Below are 19,129 nucleotides of genomic sequence, written 5' to 3' on the forward strand. Positions count from 1 at the left end.
GGGGAATCTTTTTTCTGCCAAGGGCCATTTGGATATTTATAACATCATTCGAGAGCCATACAAAATTATCAGCTTAAAAATTAGCTATGAAAAAAGCTCCTAGATTTATTGAATTTCAAGTCCTGCCTGCAGCTGCCTTGGCAGGGCCAGACCTGTGTCATTCCCCCCTTCCCGGTTTAAAGGGTCAGCCTTCCCTGCGCAGGTACAGCATGCACTTGCTGAAATAGGCTCGAATGTGTCTACACATTCTGCTGTTATGAGGGTTTGGGTAGTTTACGGCTTTGGAAAATTAAGAGTAATGCTATGCACATTCCTGTAAATGTCTTCTGGGGAACATGTGGGTGCATTTTTGTGGAGTATTTCTGCACAAGGAATCACTTGGGACATCGGGATGCTTATATTCAGAGTCTTCCTAACGGGTGCGCATCCGGTGCTCACACCTGCCCTGGGAGAGTTTGGTTGCTCCCAGCCTCGCCCACAATTGGCATTTCATGACTTTTCGTTTTAGCCATTCTGAAGGATGTGTGAAAGGCACACAGAAAGCTCAGAAGCTGCTGGGTAGCCCACAGATCCTGGACGTTTGCAGGCAACAGAAGGGCAATCTGGTCAACCTCAGTCGCTGCTGGGCGGTTCCTTAGCATCTGACGGAAAACAAAGAAGGTTGAGGAGCTATTTTCGCGGCGCGGGGCGGCGTTATCACCACAGGCTCTCGAAGGGATCACATCCTGGGAGACACACAATTTGGGGACAGCGGCAAACAAAAGCTCATCGTTCCAGATGGTTACTAGCCGGCGTCTTACACCCTTCCTGCAACTCTTGCGCAGGTGGGTCAGAGGACCTCCTGGGCAGTACCAGCAGCGGACCGGACCCCACGTTCGTCTGCAGCCCCCCAGCTCCCGCAGAGCGCCCGCTGGCGGGGCGGACGGGCCCCATCTAACGCCAAGTTCAGACTGTCTCTGAGATAGAGGTGTGGCTTTCTTGGGGGGCAGTCCAGAGGTCAGCAGCGGCCGTCTGACTGCAGGACAACTGCAGACAAGCGGGGGGGCCAGGCCCAGGGAACCCTGAGGGACACGGGGAGGCCACCGCCGAGGCCGCCCCACTGCCCGCTGAGAGCCAGTGCGCCCCCCCCCCCCGCGGCCTGAGCGGGCGCAGCGCTCCCGCGGGGCTGAACCCGCTGCTCAGTGCACCCCGCTTGTGGAGTCAGTGGACAAGCGGACAAGAGGGACCCCCCTCTGCAGGCCGCGCCCACGGAGACCTAGCGCTGCGGCCGCAGCCCGGAGGAGCTGCGCCTCGGCGCCAACCAGCGCAGCCAGCTGCCCGAGGCCTTCTTTGGGCTCCTGAGCCTGCGCAAGCTGCGCCTGAGCGACGGAGGGACCCCGCGGCTGACCCCGGGGGTCGCCAACTTCGTGCAGTTGTCGGAGCTGGACATGTCCGGGGACACATCCCCGAGATCGCCGAGAGACTGCGGACTACGGGGCATCCCTTGTGCAGGCTCCTGGCTGCACTCGGCTGCACAGCCTGGCTCGCCGGCCCTGAAAGACGGACCCTGGCAGGCGCTGCCCGGGAGTCTGGGCAACCTCCCCAACCTGGTGGCCCTGGAGCTGCGGCTGAGCCTGCTCAAGTCCCTGCCCGCGACCTTGTCTTTGGGGTCTGGGAGGCAATGATGTGGAAGTGCTGCCTGGCACCCTCGGGGGACACCCCGGGGCTCTGCCCACCCTGCGGAGCTGTGGCTGGCCCGGAGCCAGCCGCGGACACTGCGCCTGGAGCTCGGGAGCCTGCGCGCCTGGGGTGCCCGGGGGTGTGGAGAGCCGGCTGGAGGTGGGGGGCTGTGTGGCACTCAGTGTCCTGAGGGACGAGCGCCCCGCCATCCTGCCGCCGGAGCCCGCGCACACGGCGCAGCTGCGGGTGCGGGCCGGGTCTGGCAGCGGGCTGCAGAGATCGCGGTTTTCGCTCCCCCGCCTCAACCTCAAGGCCCCGCGGCCGGCGCAGGATCGGGCGCGGCCGGTGCTCCGCTTCCAGACCTGGGACAACGCCCCTCGGTGCGAAGGTGCGCACGGCCACCTGCTGTCCCCGCCGCCCCTGCCCAGCCTCGAGGCCCCGGGGCAGCCCTTCTAGAGCTGAAGCGACACCCTGCTCAGCCAAGTCGGTGTCCTCCAGTTCCCGGGGACCCCTCAGGCGACGAGGACACCTAGGAGGCAGCTGCGGAGAAGCAGGACCCGCAGCATCGGCCCCGCCCCGCCCCGGCGCGCCCAGGTGACCGGGATGCGCGTGGAAGAGCCGCAGAGCGAAGCCTCCGCAGGGCTCGCCGCCCGCGGCCCTGGGAACAGCGCCCCCGTGCGGGTGGCCGGAGCTGAGCGGCGCCGCCCGAGCGCCCCTGTTCCCCGCCCAACGCAGGCCCTGCGGAGGGCGCCGGGGTGACGCTCGGGCGGTTCTCAGGGAGTCCCAGGGGGACGGAGCAAGCGGCTGCCCACCTCCCCCCGCCTGCGCTCGCCTGGTCACTCACCCCCTTGGAAGACCTCTGCCCGCACGCCAGCACCTCCCCGGGCCCCCTGTCCCTGGATTTTGCTGAGGAGCTGAGGCTCCTTGGAACCGTCTATAGGCCCTCGCCAGATGCCACGAGCCCCAAGGGGGCGACTCTGTGCTGCGGCCAGGACTCTGCGGTCTGGGCCTGGTGCCCTCCTAGAGAGTCGGGTACCTCCCCCGGACTTGGGATGGGGGCCCTGCAGAGTCCAACACCACACTTACCCAGTCTTTTAACCTGGGTGTTAGTACTTTATTTTTTTATTTTATTTTTTTATTTTATTTTATTATTTTATTTTATTTTATTAAATATATATTTATTGATTTCAGAGAGAGGAAGGGAGAGGGAGAGAGAGAGAGAAACATCAGTGTAGAAACATCAATGATGAGTCATTGATCGGCTGCCTCTGTGCCCCCTACCAGGGATCCAGCCGGCAACCTGGGCATGTGCCCTGACCCAGAATCGAACAGCGAACTCCTGGATTGTAGGTCGATGCTCATCCCCCGAGCCACGTGGGCTGGGCTGGGTGTTAGTATTTTAAAGAGATCCCTCAAGAGTTCTGGTCCCTGACTCACTGCACCCTCCCCAGCCTCTTGGCAAGACTGTAACTAGTGATGTTTGTACAACCAAAGACTATTTTGTGGCTTAAGGAGAATAAAAGTGGCTATATTGTACCTTTGAAAGCAAAAGAAATGTTGCTTTTGTGATTTTTTTTTTCTTCCTCAGTGTGGATCAGACGTGAAAACCTGATCATGTGCATTACAGAGGTTAGTCACAGCTTCCTAGGGGGTCTGGAAGGATGCTCTCTTGCCAACTGAAGCCTACAGGCACTCAGATGGGAGCACTGTCGGGAAGGGACCTGTTCTTCAGCAGCGATTTTTCCTCTTTGATTAAGAATTTTGTGCTTACCAATCAAGACAGGCTTGTGAGACACATCCTCCTGGCGTGTGTAGGTGTCCCCTGCTCTTGCTTATAACTTCCCTTGTCTTGACCACTGTTTCCCTCTGATTTGCTAAAGTCAGCAGAACAAAGGACCTGTGCAACCATAACACTGCATGACCTGGAACTCAGTGTTTTCTTTTCTGTAAATGCAGGGGGAAAAAGTGCATTTTCTGGGTCAGTCACTTCCGGAGGAAAAAAACTCCAGATGCTAAGAAGGTGCGTCTTCCTTGCTGGCTTTCCCCGGAGAACCAGCCCAATTCCAGATTTCTGAAGGGAGTGAGGATTAATAGTGCAGTGCCAGAAAATGCCTTTCTAGAAAGACCCGTGGCCTTGCTTCCACGAGCAGTTGTATTCCCTTTACATGGCACCTGTTGCTGTCCTGGGGGTTGGGGTACGTCTATGTGTGAGTTGGTGTGGTGTGATTGCATGCACGTGTGTGTGTCTTTCCTCTGGAGTTATACCCCCCCACCCTTACAGAGCAAAATTTCATTAAAAAAAAATCCCTTTGCCATTGCTTTATGGTTAGAGGTGTGTTCTCTCTCTACCCTAACTGGATGTCCTTCAGTGCCACTCTGACACTGACCACCCAGAGTTACTATCAGATCCTGCAAGTGAGGGACAAAGTCCTTTCTTCAGACACCAGCCACACTTTGGGGACCTCCAGGCCTCCCACATTTCCAAAAGATGGGCTATAAATTCAGGGGTTCCCATGACACCTTAAGTTTGACAGTTCACTATCAATGACTCACAGAACTCAGGAAAGCTCTATACTTGTTATGACATTTTATTATAGAGGGCACACGTAAGGCGAGGTCTGGGAGGGCCCTCGGAGCAGAGCTCCCATGCCCTCCCCCTGTGGAGTCAGGGCAGCTCGCCTTCCCAGCACATCAAACAAAAAATTCCAGTTAGCTGTGCAGTGTCCAGCATTTTTATGGAGGTTTCATTCTGTAGGCATAATTGATTAAAGCGCTGGCCACAGGACTGGAGTCGGTCTCTGCCTGCCCTCCCCTCTCCTGTCTTTGGCCTTGGTTACTTTATGGCGACATGATCACACCTGTCTGAGCATCTACATTGGGTGCAGCATTTATATAACAGATAAAGCAATAGTATCAACATGAATATACCTAGTATTTGGAGGAGTGAGTGTGGGGTACACATAGTAGGTTTTTAGTTTCAATGTATTTCTCAATACGCTTGACTATCAATATCGGTTTTATAATTTTACCAACAATGCCAGTGTTAGACCATATTGCAGTGTTGGTAGATGTAACCTGAAAAATAAAGGTCAAAAGGTACTAGCACATTCCTGGAATTCCTTCTAGTCGATAATTAGTCCAGTCTATCACCACATCTCGTGATGAAAATGTCCCCTGGGGCAAGGCCACACAGGTGTGCAGCCTTTATTTGAGGCTCAGGTTCCGAAAGAAGGAATGGTCTCAGCTACAAACTGCTTCACCCTCGCAGGCATCTGGCCTAATAGAGCTAAGAGCCTTGTGTGAAAAATATGGGATTTCTCTCATTGCACAACCCATGGCTTCATTCCTTTACCCTCAGCTATTATTTCCCCTTTTTTTCCATTGGTACAGGACTAATGGGTGATTCCTACCCCTAAGCCATAAAGGTGTTCTCATCCTTAACCCCATTTGTGCCAGATGCAGTGAAAGCACAACCCGCTCAATCAGGGCCTTAGGAATTCTGACATAAAAGTGTAAAAGCATATTTGCAATTTCTTGCCTAGGAATCATGCCTACTTCTGACCATGGTGGTTGCAGCCCAGTCCTGAAATTACTGCCTCAGGTAGGAAAAAGTTGTGATGTGGGGAAGAAAGTAAAATATATAGACATACCATTATTTCCTGCGATGGGAAGGGTGGCATAGTCATACCAGCCTCCTCTCCCCCACCCACCCGGGCAACCGCAGTATGACTCTGATGCTAACCACCCAGAGTTAGCATCAGGTCCCAGAACTTAAGGGCAAAGGATCCCATGACTGTCCTTACATCAGATGCAATTTGGAGATCCCTAGGTCACCCATACTTGTGACAGCTGGGCTATATATTCTGGGGGTCACACAGCCTGTCAGATTCAATGATTCTGTGGACACAATTCATAGAACCAAGGAAAGCACTATCATCACAATTAGAGTTTCATTATAGAAGAGGCACATAGGTGAGGCCTAAAGGGTTCTGGCTGCAGAGCTTCCAGGCCCTCTCCCTGTGGACCCCACCTCCTCACCCTCCTGACACATCCGTGTTCACCAACCTGGAAGGTCCACTGAGCACTGGCTTCCAGAGATTTTATTGGGGCGTCACCATGTAGGCATGATTAGCTACATCAGTGGTTGAAGGGCTCTGGTTTCATGGAACCCTGGAAGGTCTGAGCACTGCAGAAGCAGCAAGGCCTCACGAGAAGTAGGAGGAAGGGGTGAGCCCCTCTCTCTTATCACCTTCTCGCTCACGTTTACGTTTCTAAAAATTGGGTGGTGGAGGGCATATATGACTTGAGCAGCGAGGATGAAGACTCTCCACGTCAGTGACAACGCTCAAGGTCGGATCCAACCGGAGTGTTACCACCAACAGTCGGGCTACACCTGCTGCTGTGGAGATTGAGGAAGTGGGGTATGAAGTCAGAAAAGGTCATATGGAGGTTTGTGCTGCTTTCTTTTCATATTCTAACGACATTTAGTAAGAGGTATCGTGTCTACGGATTTAGAGTGCGCTGCTTTTGTAGTCATTTTTTGTTGCTGCTTTGTTATGTAAGGTAATCATTTCCAGAAGACCGGTTCTTGCTGTGTCTGCTTCCACCAAATATCAAGTCCTTTGGTTATGTTGGGTTGGCCTGTCTTGGGAGTTGAGCATGAGATGGGCTGGGCTGAGCTGTGATGGCAGGAATCTGGTGGGACACAGCTCTCTCAAAGACACTTGATCCCTAGTGTGCGAGCCAGGGGTGAGCCGGGGGATGGGTGAGAAGTAGACCCCTTTCCTCTGCACTCTCAGGTCTTGCAGCAGCACCTTCGTGTTTTGTCCTCATGTCTACTCCCTGGTGCTAAGAGGGGCTCCCAGGGTTGGTAACATAAAGAATGTTTCCTCTCAGCTTTGTGCACATGCTCCAAGATCTTTCTGGAGAGGTAGGTGGGAAGCACCTCCTGAGGCACATTTCTCACCTCTACTCTTCACCCAAATCCCAAGTCATAAGACTAAGAATGAAAACCGCACTGGTTTCCACAAAAGAGAGGCCGATGTCCAGCTGCCCCCCCCCAGACCCTCCAGGGCTGGCAGGAATTCTAGAGGACTGTGTGAAGGGGCTACGTGGCCTGCTCCACTTACTTGCTCTCTCAGTCCCACTGACCTGGTCTCTGGGGATTGACCTGGCCCAGGACAGGGCCTCCAGGCAGTAGGGCCAGGGAGTCACTGCCCCTCTCAGAGCCCACTGCTCCCCACAGCCCAGTCACACCCTCCCTGTGACCATGCCTCAAGCTGCCCAGGACCCCCACCCTCCCAGTCCTTCCTAGTCTTGGGGACAACCCTGGAAGATACCATGTATTTACGTGCCCACACCTGCTGTGGAACCCCCATGGCTTCCCTTACAGACTAAAAGAGATTGAACAAGTTATTGTATCCCTAGTTTCATGTTCTCCAAGTGGCTATGGAACTTACAGGGCTGTTGTGAGGATTAGATGTCTTCCAAGTAAGGTCACCACAGGCACAGGACAGTCACTTGTTATGTGGAGTTGGTTGTCACTCTGTCCCAGAGCCAAGCCCAACCCCAGGCCCATGACAGGTGCTCCATGGGTTTGGATGGATTGGCTAACTGGTCAATGAATTGATTAGGGAGGGTGTATATAAAGTACGCGCGTTGGGGATTTTCTATCTTTACTGCCAGCACTGTTGTTCCGTGGAGTGTGCCAGCACTAACTGGGGTGATAACCATGGGAAGCAGAGTTGTACTTTATATCCATCCACCCTTTTAGCTGGTCGTCTTATTTTGGGGGAGGGGAAGGGAGTTTTGATCTTTAACACCATCAACATTTTTTTAACTTTAGCGTTTAAAAAAATTACACAAGTAATTCATAAATACTACATTTTCATTATAAAAATACTCAAACATTAGAGCAGTACATAGAGTTAAAAGGAGAGACCCCTTCTCCTCCTTCCCAGTTTTGTCAACCAAAGATCATCACCATTAACTGAACGCTAACAGGAGTCCCCACTCTGCTGAGGGGCGAGGGAGAGACTTCATTTGGAAAAAAGAGCTCCGCTGTGAGGCCCTTGAGTCGCAAACTGCGGACCACAGCCACCTAGATGCTCCCCCGGCGCCGCGGGCAGCTGGCTTATATAAAGAGAAGCTCCGGCCCCTGCCCCTGATTGGCCCATTTTCATGCAGATGAGGAATCCAAATTCACACGGTTTCATTGGTCCCAATAGCACCGTCCTGATTGGTCGGCTCCATCGTTCTGTTTGGTCAGCAAGATGCAAATGAGGGTATCGTTTGGCAGCTCTGATTGGACAGGGCAGGGCTTCAGCCCATTTGTCAAATTTTGATCCTCAGAGCTCTCTTGTGAGGGTCAACTCGGCAGGCAGGCGCCGTGGGGGGCTGGCAGCAGCCGGCGGCTGGTCCCTGACATGCAGTGTGTGCCGGGGCCTTTGTAAGTAATGACTGTGAGACTCTAATTATGAATTTGAGCCCAGTTAACCACAAGGAGTCCTTCTTGGCAGGTATATTCTTTCTCAGGGTTGAAGATTTCTTTTCCCTCCCCACCCAGTGATAACCACAGTCAGGAGCTGGGGTGATTTATACAAACTGTTCTTCACTGGCTTAGTTTCTTTGGAGATACTTACGTATCAGTTTGTAAGGATTAACCACCACATTGTTTTCTTAAATTTAAACGTCTGTGTTTTCTGGACGAGTAATACATTTACATGGGACGAGATGGGAAAAGATGCAGAGAAAATCAGCTCACTTCCGCTTCCACAGGCTACCCTTTAAGTGGGTGAAGAAAACCTTGTGAGCCCCTCCCCCACCCCAGGCCTCTCTTTGCAAGTGTACCTGTCCCCCTCCAGACTCCTCATACCCTGGGGCCACTCTGGAACAGGGTGAGGGACAGAGAGAACTTCAGGTTGCTGTGGAAAGTGGGGTTTGGTCTCCCCCTTACTTCTCGTGTTCTCAGGGTCAGCCTGGAGAGGGAGGCCATGGGGACCCTCTCTCCCTGCCCCAGCCCCATGTCTTTGTTTCCCTCATACCATAGGCTTATCCCCGGGGCTGGAGGAGCAGAGTAGGGGAGAGGTCTGCAAACCTCCCAGAATTTGGAGGAGGAGCTGGAGCCTGCTGTCTGTATAAAATACCATCATAGTCACTGTTTCCTTCTTGCAAATGAATTCCTGCCAAGAAGGGGGACTGGCAGGCAGGTCAAGAAGGCTGGGGGTTGACTAGGAGATCAGTGAGAAAACTCAAAGACCTCAACCCTTTATTACCTATGCAAATTGCCTAACTCTCACTCCCTGGCACCAACACACACACACACACACACACGTTCCCAAAAGGGGGCACATGCTACCTGTCTGGACTCTCATCCTTGCAAGCTTCTAGCGGCACAGCACAGGCCCCTCCTCCTCTCTGGGTCTCAGTTTCCTCGTCTGGAACCTGAGGCATTGGAGAGGATGTCTGCAAAGCCCTTGCAGTTTTCTCTGTCCCCAGACAACCCTGGTTCTGGCCTCTGAGACTTGTGGCTCCAGATTGCTCAGAGAGGGATTCTGGTGCTGATGCTGGGAGGCCCCAGGAGAACCTGATTTATGGGCAGGGCTGGGGGAGGGCACAGAAGCAAGAAGCCCTAACATCCCAGTGCTGGAGGGGGTAGTAGGGTGATAGCAGGGGATGGGAAGTCTGGATCTCTGGGGGAGGCACCCATCAGTGGGGTCCACCCTCATCTCCAGAGCCTGCAAAGCTGCAGGGGCCGGATACCTCTGGTGCTTCCACTTTGAGCAGACTGAGGGCTATGGGGGGTCCCTGCCCCACAGTTGTGGGAGAGCTGTTTCTCTGGAAGAGGCATGGACTGCATGTCAGGACCTCAGGGACAGGGCTGAGAATGGCGACAGACATTCTGGGCTCCAGAGGAAGCTCCAAATTGCCAGGAGAGAACAAACTGATAAATTGGGCTTCATTAAAATCAAGACCATCTGCTCGGCAAAAGGCACTGTTAAGAAAATGAAAAGACAAGCCGCAGACTGGAAGAAATATTTGCAAAACATGTATCTGAAAAAGGACTGGTATCCAAAATATACAAAGAAAACTTATAATTTAACATTAAGAAAGCAAACAACCCAATTTAAAAATGGGCAAAATATCTGAACAGACACCTCACCAAAGAAGATATGCCATGGCAAATAAACACATGAAAAGATTCTCAACATCATAGTCATTGGGGAATTGAAAATTAAGGCAACAATGATATCACTACATACCCATTAGAATGGATAAAACCCAAAATGCTGACAACACCAAATGCTAATGAAGATGTGGAGCCACAGGAACGCTCATCCATTTGGTGAGAGTGAAAAGGGCACAGCCACTTTGGAAGACAGTCTGACATTTGTTTTAAAACTAAACATGCTTCTACCATATGATTGAGTAATTGTGCTTTTTGGTATTTATCCAAATGAGCTGGAAATACACGTCCACACAAAAAAGCAACACATGAATGTTTATAGCAGCTTTATTCATAAATGCCCCAAATTGGCATTTACCAAGAAGCCCTTCAGTAAGTGAATGAATAAATAAACTGGGGTGCATCAATACGATGGAGCATTATTCAGCAACAGAAAGAAATGAGCTAGGAAACCATGAAAAGACATAGAACAGCCTTAAATGCATATTGCTAGGTGAAAGAACTCAATCTGAAAAGGCCACATACTGTATGGTTCCAACTATATAATATTCTGGAAAATGTGTAACAATGGAGGCATTAAAAAGATGATTGGTTTCCAGTCTAATTAAGAAGATAATAGTTTGAGTTTCTTTATTATATATTTATTTCTTTTTATCAAATTGGCAAATTATATTTTTGAGAAATTTCTTCATTTTAATCCAAACTGCCAAATTTATTGGTGAATATGTAATACCCTTTTATTACCATTTTTAGTGTGTAAAGGACTTGTAGAGATGTCTAATTTTCATTCATGATATTGATAATTTGTTCTCTCATCAGTCTTGCTCAGGACTTATCAATCAGTATGTTGGTTTTCTAATTTATAGATTCCTGTTCTTACACTTATTTCCTTCCTTCTACTTTCTTTAGGATTGATCTACTGTTCTTTCTCTTGCTTTTTGAGATATAAATGTAAATCATTGATTTTTAGTGATTGCTCCATCCTAAGATATGATTTTATGGCAATAAATTTCCTCCTAAGCATTGCTTTAGCATCCCAAGAGTTTCAATATCATACATTCATTATTAACCAGTTCAATATATTTTCTAGCTTCCTTTTTAAAAATTTCTTTTCGACTTAAGATTTGTCTATGGATGTTGTGCTTAATTCTCAAGCAGTTGGGATTTTCTAGTAATATTTTTGTTATTGATAGTTTAATTTCATTGTAGTCAGATAACATACTTTGTTTGGTTTCAATCATCTGAAATTTGATATTCTACTTGTATTTAAAAGTAATGTGAATTCTGTTGTCAGGCACAGTGTTCTATTTCAAAGAGGTCACATTTATTAATTGTTTTGTCCAGGTCCTCTATATCACTACTGATTTTTTGTCTATTTGTTCTATCAGCTATTGAAAGAAGTGTGTTAAAGTCTTTCATTATGGTTGTGGAGATGTTAATTCTGTCAGTTTCTGCTTTATAGTTTTGTTTTTTTTAAATTTTTTTAATTTAAAAAATTTTTAAAATATATCTTTATTGATTTCAGAGAGAGGAAAGGAGAGGGAGAGAGAGAGACAGAAACATCAATGATGAGAGAGTCATTGATCAAACCCACAACCCGGGCATGTGCCCTGACTGGGAATCGAACCCTGATCGCCTGGATCCTAGGTCGACGCTCAACCGCTGAGCCATGCCCGGCCGGGCTCTGCTTTATAGTTTAAATGTATGTTATTGGGTGCATACAGATTCATGATTGTGGTATCTTTTTCTTGGACTGACTCTTTGATCTTTATAAAATGTCCCTCTCCTGTAATGCTTCTTGCCTTAAGATCTTTGTCTGAAGTTAATATAACACCACCAGCCTTTTGGGTCAGGTTTGCATGGTGTTATCCTTTTGCTTTTAGCTTTTCTATGTCCTTAGATTCAAAGTGTGTCTTTTGTGAACAGTGTATAATTTCTTTTTTTAAAATCATTGGACAATACTAGGTATGAAATTCTAAGTTGCGCACTTTGAGGGTGTCATTTCGTTGTCTTCTGGTTTCCATTGTTTCTGCTGAGAAGAGAGGCCTCAGTTTAATTACTGATCCCATGACGAGAAAGTGTATTTTTTTCCTTGGGCTCTCTTTTTTTTCATTACCTTTTTTCCCCCCAGGAATTTGACAATGAGGTGCCTGTGTGTTTTAAAAAGTAAACTCCAGAATTTATTGGAATTTCACTAGCTTTTCTATTATCTCTTTCTGTTTCAGGAGCCAATCCAGGGTACTGCACTGCATTTAGTTTTTGGGTTTCTTTAGTCTTCTTTGGTCCTTCCTTGTTTTTCATGACACTGACTGTCTAGAGGAACTGGTCAGGTGATCCTGTGGAATGTCCCACAATCTGGGTTATCTGATACTTTCTTCATGATTAGAGTAGGGTTATGGGATTTTGGAAAGCAATCAGAGGTGAAGTGCTCTTCCCATGTAATTTTGTTTTTATCCTGTGTGAGATTTGCTGAGTTTATTGAATCGACGAGTTGATGTGCTCCTTTAATTTTGGTCAATTGAATGTTGGGAGGAGATACTGTGCCAGGCCCAGACCCTAGGAGGCATCACATATCTCTACTTACCTGTCTTGTGCTAACATGCTGGCCCACGGTGCCTGAGAGACCCACCAAGCAGACTGGAACCCAACCTGCAGCTCGGAGTCAAGCCACTCTGAGCCCAACCTAGATCAAGGGATCCCTAAATGTCCTATAGATGCGTGAGCAAGAATAGATAATCACAGTGTAGTCTGCAGAGTATTAGTGTGCTTTACTGTTGGCAGTGGCTGGCTGATGCAGAGCTAGAGCCTCTCGCGGTTCCTTCTTCCTCCGCCTGAGCAGCTGTGTTTGGAGCCTGGTGCTTACGTACCTCTCCCAGGTCACAGGTGTCCTCCCCCATCCCTTTACCTTCTCTTCCCTCCCTCCCTATGACCCAATTCTAAAAACTGCCCCAGGCTCAGAGCCCAGCATTGAGCTCACTTCCCTTCCCCTCAGCAGCATAGGGCTTAAATGGAAGTGTCGGAAAACTTAAGCACAAGTACATTTTCTGCAGCGAGGAAAATTACAAAAAGAGAAACAGAACAACCCCCAAGAATCTTATTTTTGCAATATGTGAAATGTGGAATGATTTATGTGAACTGCCCAGCTAGCAGTTAATTGTCATGCAGCACAATTATTCCAGGTCATTAAATACAAGACTAATACGTTTTATTTAACAATAATATTAAATTTAATTCATTTATACTTGGACACCCATTGGTAATGTAGTAGGACAACCTGTTCACTCAACAAAAAATATTGAGGGTGTATGTCTGACCACTCTCTGGAGCCTGGCCGGGGCAGGGTAGGAGTGGCGCCACCGGACAGGAGCTGGCTGTGTCCGTGTCTCAAGTTGTGAATACTCTGGGCTGGGGTTTCATGGGCTCCTACAGGCCCAGAACCTTTGGAACAGGACAAAGCAGGAGAAGGGGAGGAAGAAGGGGCTCTGTGCGGGATACAATCGTCTGCGTCCCCTGAACTCCAGGCACGAAGGGCTCCCCCAAGCCTTTGGCAAAGGAAGGAGTGGGCCTGGCTGCAGGCTGGGAGGAGCCCTAAACCACACCCCAGAGCACCAGAGCCTCCAGTCTTTCTTCTAGAAAGGATTCTTGACCATGTCAGTGGCCGGGGCCTTCAGAGATCGGCTCTCCTTTCTACCTCGAGGAATCTGAGGGGCTGTATGGCCAGGCCCCTCACTCCCTAAAGCTTGTTTTTGTCCCAAGGCGCCAGAAACCACCGATGCCCTGCCTCCTGCCCGCTGCCCAGTGCAGGGCCCACAGCAGGAGTCTGATCCAGCACAGGGCCAGGTGGTTCTCCACAAAGAGCAAGGCCCTCACAGCGGACTGCGGGAGAGGCTCAGGACAGGCTGCTTCATGGTTTTCTGTCCTTGCTGGTGCAGGGCCTCGCTAGGGCAGAGCTCCGCTGAAAGTCATGATGGGCAGGCAGAGGAGGGAGCAGAGGTCCGGTGTGGCCTGGGCCAGTGGGTGGGGCGACCTCTGGGGTTGGGGGCAGAGGTTGCTCTTCTCTGGCTTGTAGCAAGGTGAGACCTCACACCTGTGGGGCAGGGAGGGAGAAAGGACAGGCCTCACATCCCTCCAGCGACTTCCAGGCCTCTGGGTGGGAATGTACAGAAACTGACCCCTTCCCTCAACCTCCCTCAGCTGAAGCAGAGCTAGGGCCCCCTTTCCTACCTGACCACACTCTGTAGGATCTTCCTCTCATCTTGGTCCAGACACACTGCAAAGGGGCAGCTTCTGGAGCCGATAATCTGTACCTTGTCCACTTTGATCTGCGAGGTGCTTATCTAGAAGGAAGGCCCAGGTCAGGCCCAGAGCCCTGGCCACAGAGATCCCAGCCCTCCGCAGTTCCTTCCCTGGGAACTGCCCAACCAGTTCTGGGGCAGGGGTAGGGGTGGGAGTGTGTCTGGCAGCGCTTTAAGGCTACTGGCCAGCTCAGGGGAGGGGCTCTGAGGACTCTATCAGGCCCTGGCCCTTCTCCAGTCTCTGCCCTTTCCCAAAGCAAGTGCCCTCCGAGAAGCTGAGCTGTTCCCTGCCCTCCCTGGGAGGACCCTGGGGCTCCGACCCAGCCGCTCTGCCCAGGCTTAGGGCGGAACCCTTCCAGTAACAAATCCTCTCACAGAGGACCCCTTCCTCCTAACATCCCACAGCACTCCACATGTGTGTGCACCCCAAACCACACCCCTCACCTGCCTCTCCTGCCACCCACAGCCCCCGACGGCCCTGGACACCCTTCCTCTCTCTCATACACACACATGCACGTGTGCACACACACACACAGGTGCATGCACACCCCCTGTACGCCTCCCGAGGGTGAGGCTTCAAGGGGAGGGAAGCCCTTACCTGGTTAAAGCCTTTCTTGGATTTGGGGTTTTGCCTCTTCACCACTTCCGTCAGGTTTAGCGTCAGGGCCTCTATGCCAGAGTCTGCAGGGCAGGGGCGCTCAGGCCAGGCTTAGAAATCCTCCCTGCCACCCCCACCCCGTGCCCTGCCCACCCACTAACCTAGCTCCTCCTGCTTTCGGCAGGCCTTGTTGAGGTTGATGGAGGTGCAGACCTTCTCCATGTTGCTCCAGCGACTTCGCCCACTGATGGCCCCCTGGGAAGGCAGCAAAGCCAGATCCTCTCAGCTTGGAGGCCCCGGTGCCTGCTACCCTCCCTTCTAAGAGGAGGCCCAGATCACCAGTGACAGGGAGCTGCCTGTCGTCAGCACACCCAGGAAGTCTCTCATTCACCCAGGTCTGCCATCTCCTTCACTAAGAGCCCCTGACCCCTGTCTAGACCTTGGTGACTCCGGGGAGGGGTGTCATGTCACTGGCTTGGTCCATGGGTAAGCCTTGTGACCAGTCCATAGGACATAAATGCTGAGAGCACCTCAAGGGGTGGTCTTGATGACCTCCCGCTGAGCCCAGACAGAGGAAGAGAGGGGCCCACAGGCCTGGAGTTCCTGGCAGAGCCAGTCCGGATACCCCCTTTCATTGGGGATCTCCATGTTGCCAAACCCAAGAGTGTTTCTCAGTCCTTGGGCAGTCCCAAGGTCAGCTCATTTGACCTTACAGGAGAATCTGATTCTGTTCACCCCTCTCCTCTCCGGGGCTTTTGGGATGGCATACTCCTGGTTCTCTACCTTCCTGGTTGGGCCTCAGCCTGCAGTCACACGTCACAGGTCTCAGGACCTTCTCCTGCTCTTTGCACTCCTACTTTCTCCATTAGGGAGCCTCGACCACCTATACACCCATCCTCATGTTTCACGTCTGAGTTCAGGCCCATCCATCCAACTATTCTGACTTCTTCCTGCTACCTCTCAAGGGCACTGCAGACTCACATGTCCCACATTCATGATCTGTCCCTACCGGACCTGGGCTGCTTCTTAGAAAACTGTGCTATTAGTCTCAGAAGACTGAAATCCAGGAGTCTGGGCTTCTCCTTTTCCAACCCATCCCTAAGCCCTGCTGCTCACATAATCCACATGTAGCTCCCACTTCTTTCCATCTCCACCACCACCAGCCTAGTGCTGGCTGCCCGCATTTCTCTCCTGGAAAACCACCAGAGCCTTGCTATGTCCCCTGGGGACCCCTCCAATCTGTTCTCCACAGAGCTGCAGAGGGAGCTTCCAAACCTCAAATCTGATCATGTCACACGCATTCCCAGCACCACCCCAAACTTAAACCCCTTCAAGGGACGCCCATTGCTCTCAGGACAGGACAGAACTCCCCTCATTACAATCAAGACCCTTGGTGTTCCGGCCCCGCCTATCTCTTTAGCCTCACTTCATCGCCCTTAACGTTCGTGTTCTTCCGCCACGGGGCCTTTGAACATGCTGTTTCCTCTGTCTGGAGAATACAGCCCTCTCTTTTTAGCTTAACTAACTCCTGGTTTTCTTTCCAATAGTGACTCAATGTCGCTTCTCCAGGAAGCCTAGCCTAACTTTCCTGACTGGGTTGAATAATCCCCTTAGAGGTTCTCACAGTACCATGTACCTCTCCTTCATCTGATGGTCACAGTTGTAATTACACATCTGTGGGTTCATCTAGCCAATGCCTACCATCCGCCCTAGGCTGTAAGCATTTTGTTCACTCTTGAGAACACACCTGTGCCCAGAACCACGTCTGGGACACGGTAGGTGTTAACAGACACCTGGCTCACAGCTCTCAGGCTCAGTCCTCCTGCCCACCTCCATGGCCACCAAATGTAATGTAGCCCATCATCACCATCCCATCAGCCCTCTGATTGCCTCGCCATCACTCACCACTCTGAAGTTATCTTGGTCATTTCCTTGTTTCCTTGCTCCTTACCTGTCTCCTCTAAGAAAGCTAGAGAAGGCCCAGTCCTCCCTGCTTACAGGTTTCCCCTTGCCTGGCACAGAGCCTGGCAGGAGTAGGTGCTCAATGACAATCTTTTGAATGGTTGAAGGAAGGAAGAAAGAAAAGAAGGCAGGAGGGTTCCCCATTGATGAGGTCAAGCCTCTTGTGGCCTGTGCCCCAGGGTGTGACATGCTAAGAGACTCATGCCCTCTGGTGTGCTCATGGGCACCCCCTCCCACCTCAAACATCTCCTCAGTGCCTCACGCCATCCCACCTCCCACGCCAGGCACACCAGCCACAGACCATGGCCTCTCCCTCACTGTGCCTCTGGAGCCCCACCCTTGACCACTCTCCACCTTAGTCCAGTATCCAGGCCCTGAAACTTCATGGAAGCTGCTGAGCACACTCGGGTGGGGGGAGAACTACGGGTGGGAGGCTTTCTGCAGCCTCCAGCTTAAAAACTGGGGCCCAGGAGCCCGAGTCTGGCTCTGGGTGAGGAGGATCAGGAGCAGATCCCAGAAGGACGTGGGCCCTAGCATGGGTCTTACCTTGCTGTAAATAATCTGTAGTGTTAGCGGGACGGCCTCCCGGTCCCCATCAATGCCCAGCCTCTTGCTGCCGGGACCTGTGCCACACACAGACAGACCCTTCACTTAGTGCCACTTACAGACCCTGGGGCTCTTCTTCCCTCCCAACCCCCACTCATCACCTCTGGCCCTGCTTTCCGGTGACCCTGACTCCCAGGGCTCTGCCTCCTGGGGCCCCACCTCCTCACCCCTCTACCTGTCTCCACCGGGACCTAGGCAGCACTCACCTGAAGCCTTGATGGCTCGTGTGGCAGCAGAGTGACCCAGCTCCAGGGAATGAATGAAGATCTCCGATGTCTTCTCCCCGGTGATGAAGGTCAGCTGGAGAGGGCAAGACCAGGGCATCAGTGTGGATCTCCTGTAGGGGGACCCACCAGGCTCCTCCGGCACAGGGCTAGGGGCTACCATGGGGTGGGGACAGGACCTACAGGCCCAACAGGGCACAGCTGGGACCCGGCGATGGTGAGGGGGCCTGGCAGGAGGCTCGGGTGGCAAGCCACATTACCTCTGTCTGATACACCTGCAGCAGCACCGGCCTTGCGGCGAAGCGGCAATAGTAGAGCAGCATGTCGGCCAGGATGGGCAGCTGGCTGGGGGAGCCCTCCAGGGGTCGGGAGTCCGCCTTCAGGGACTGCTGCTGGGTAGGGGGAGCCCAGCCCAGAGGGACCGGTGGACAGAGAGTGAGAGGAAGGGAAGGTGAGAGGAAGAGAGGCCGAGGAACACACACACATGCGGAGAAGAGATGCAGAGGAGAGAGCCAGGGAGGGGAGAGTGAGACGAAAGCAGGAAACAGGATGGTCAGGGGAGGACCCACAGCTCAGTCTCCACACCTCTCCCTGACCTGGCACCTGGGCCTCGAGGAAGGCCCCTGGCAGAGCTGGACAAAGCTGAGCTGAGGATGGGGGCTGAGGCCTAAGGTCCCTGGATCCTTCTGAGGACCCTCCTGTCACTGTAGTGAATCCCCTCCTTGCCCACATTGCCCTGCATTCAGGTTCAGTTCTCCTTCTCATCTACTCTCTCTGCTCGTTTCCAAGTGTGCCTGGTCCTCCGTGGAATCCTCAAGCTGGACCTCCCCAAACCAGGGCCTTCTGGGTTAGGCTGGGCGACTGCAGCCTGGGTCACTCTTCTCTCCCCAGGGCCACTTACCTGGCATAGGACTTCGGGGGGCAGGTGCATGAGGCCCAGCACGTTGCGTTCATACCAGGGGTCGAGCATGCCGAGGTAGTGGGAGATATCATTGGTGCTCTCCTCCCACTGGGCCGGGCCCAGCTCCTGAGGCAAGGGGTGACAGTCATTCCCAGAGACCCAGGAGGCCTGCCATCATAGCTGGAGGGCCCTGGGTGGCCCCGCAGCCCTAATCTGAGTTTCCCCCTGCCCTTGGACAAGTCTGACAACTTTCAGTCTGTGTCATACAGCAAAAATACCACCCCCAAGTGCAGGGCAGGGAGTGAGGGCCAGGTGGAGGAGGTGTCCTACAAACACAAGTGACTGCTTTTGGTGACTTCCAACCAGCCCTTCAGGTACCTGGAACCTGCTCATGTCTACTCTACTTTCCCACCCGATTTGGTCCACGGCTGGGAACGTACTGCAGGGCTGGGGTGCCTCGGGGAGTCTGGGGGCAGTAGGGGTGTCTGGCTCAGAGTGGCTGGGGTGCTGGAGCTGGTGCCCTGGCTCCGCTTCACGGGCACATAGAAGAACTGTAGCTTGAAGAACCGAGAGAGGAGCGGGCGATTGCTCTCCAGCTGCCTGGCAACAGAAGATGGAGAAGGGCTCCTGGGTCCGGGTCAGACCTAAGCCTCAAGCCTCAGATGCCACCAGCACCCCCCTCCCCCGCTACCCAGGGCC

The 19,129-nt window shown here is 52.1% G+C and overlaps 1 protein-coding gene across 2 annotated transcripts in view; it reads right to left on the reverse strand.

The window, feature by feature from the left end:
• Positions 1 to 13,029: 13,029 nt before the first annotated feature.
• Positions 13,030 to 19,129, reverse strand: part of PIK3R5 (phosphoinositide-3-kinase regulatory subunit 5) — a 66,466-nt gene continuing 60,366 nt past the window's right edge. Inside the window, exons 11-19 of one of the 2 annotated variants that reach the window (XM_081162507.1) lie at positions 18,871 to 19,030; positions 18,431 to 18,556; positions 17,790 to 17,918; positions 17,512 to 17,605; positions 17,246 to 17,322; positions 14,899 to 14,992; positions 14,738 to 14,820; positions 14,069 to 14,181; positions 13,030 to 13,931 (exon numbers count right to left, since the gene is read on the reverse strand). In XM_081162507.1, coding sequence (XP_081018633.1) covers positions 13,784 to 13,931; positions 14,069 to 14,181; positions 14,738 to 14,820; positions 14,899 to 14,992; positions 17,246 to 17,322; positions 17,512 to 17,605; positions 17,790 to 17,918; positions 18,431 to 18,556; positions 18,871 to 19,030 — 1,024 coding nt within the window. In that variant the 3' untranslated portion in view covers positions 13,030 to 13,783. Of the gene's footprint in view, positions 13,932 to 14,068; positions 14,182 to 14,737; positions 14,821 to 14,898; positions 14,993 to 17,245; positions 17,323 to 17,511; positions 17,606 to 17,789; positions 17,922 to 18,430; positions 18,557 to 18,870; positions 19,031 to 19,129 lie in introns of both variants that reach the window. The other variant, XM_081162506.1, reaches the window with a different exon arrangement.

This window comes from Miniopterus schreibersii (assembly GCF_964146895.1).
Source record: "Miniopterus schreibersii genome assembly, chromosome: 16".
NCBI lineage: Eukaryota > Metazoa > Chordata > Mammalia > Chiroptera > Miniopteridae > Miniopterus > Miniopterus schreibersii.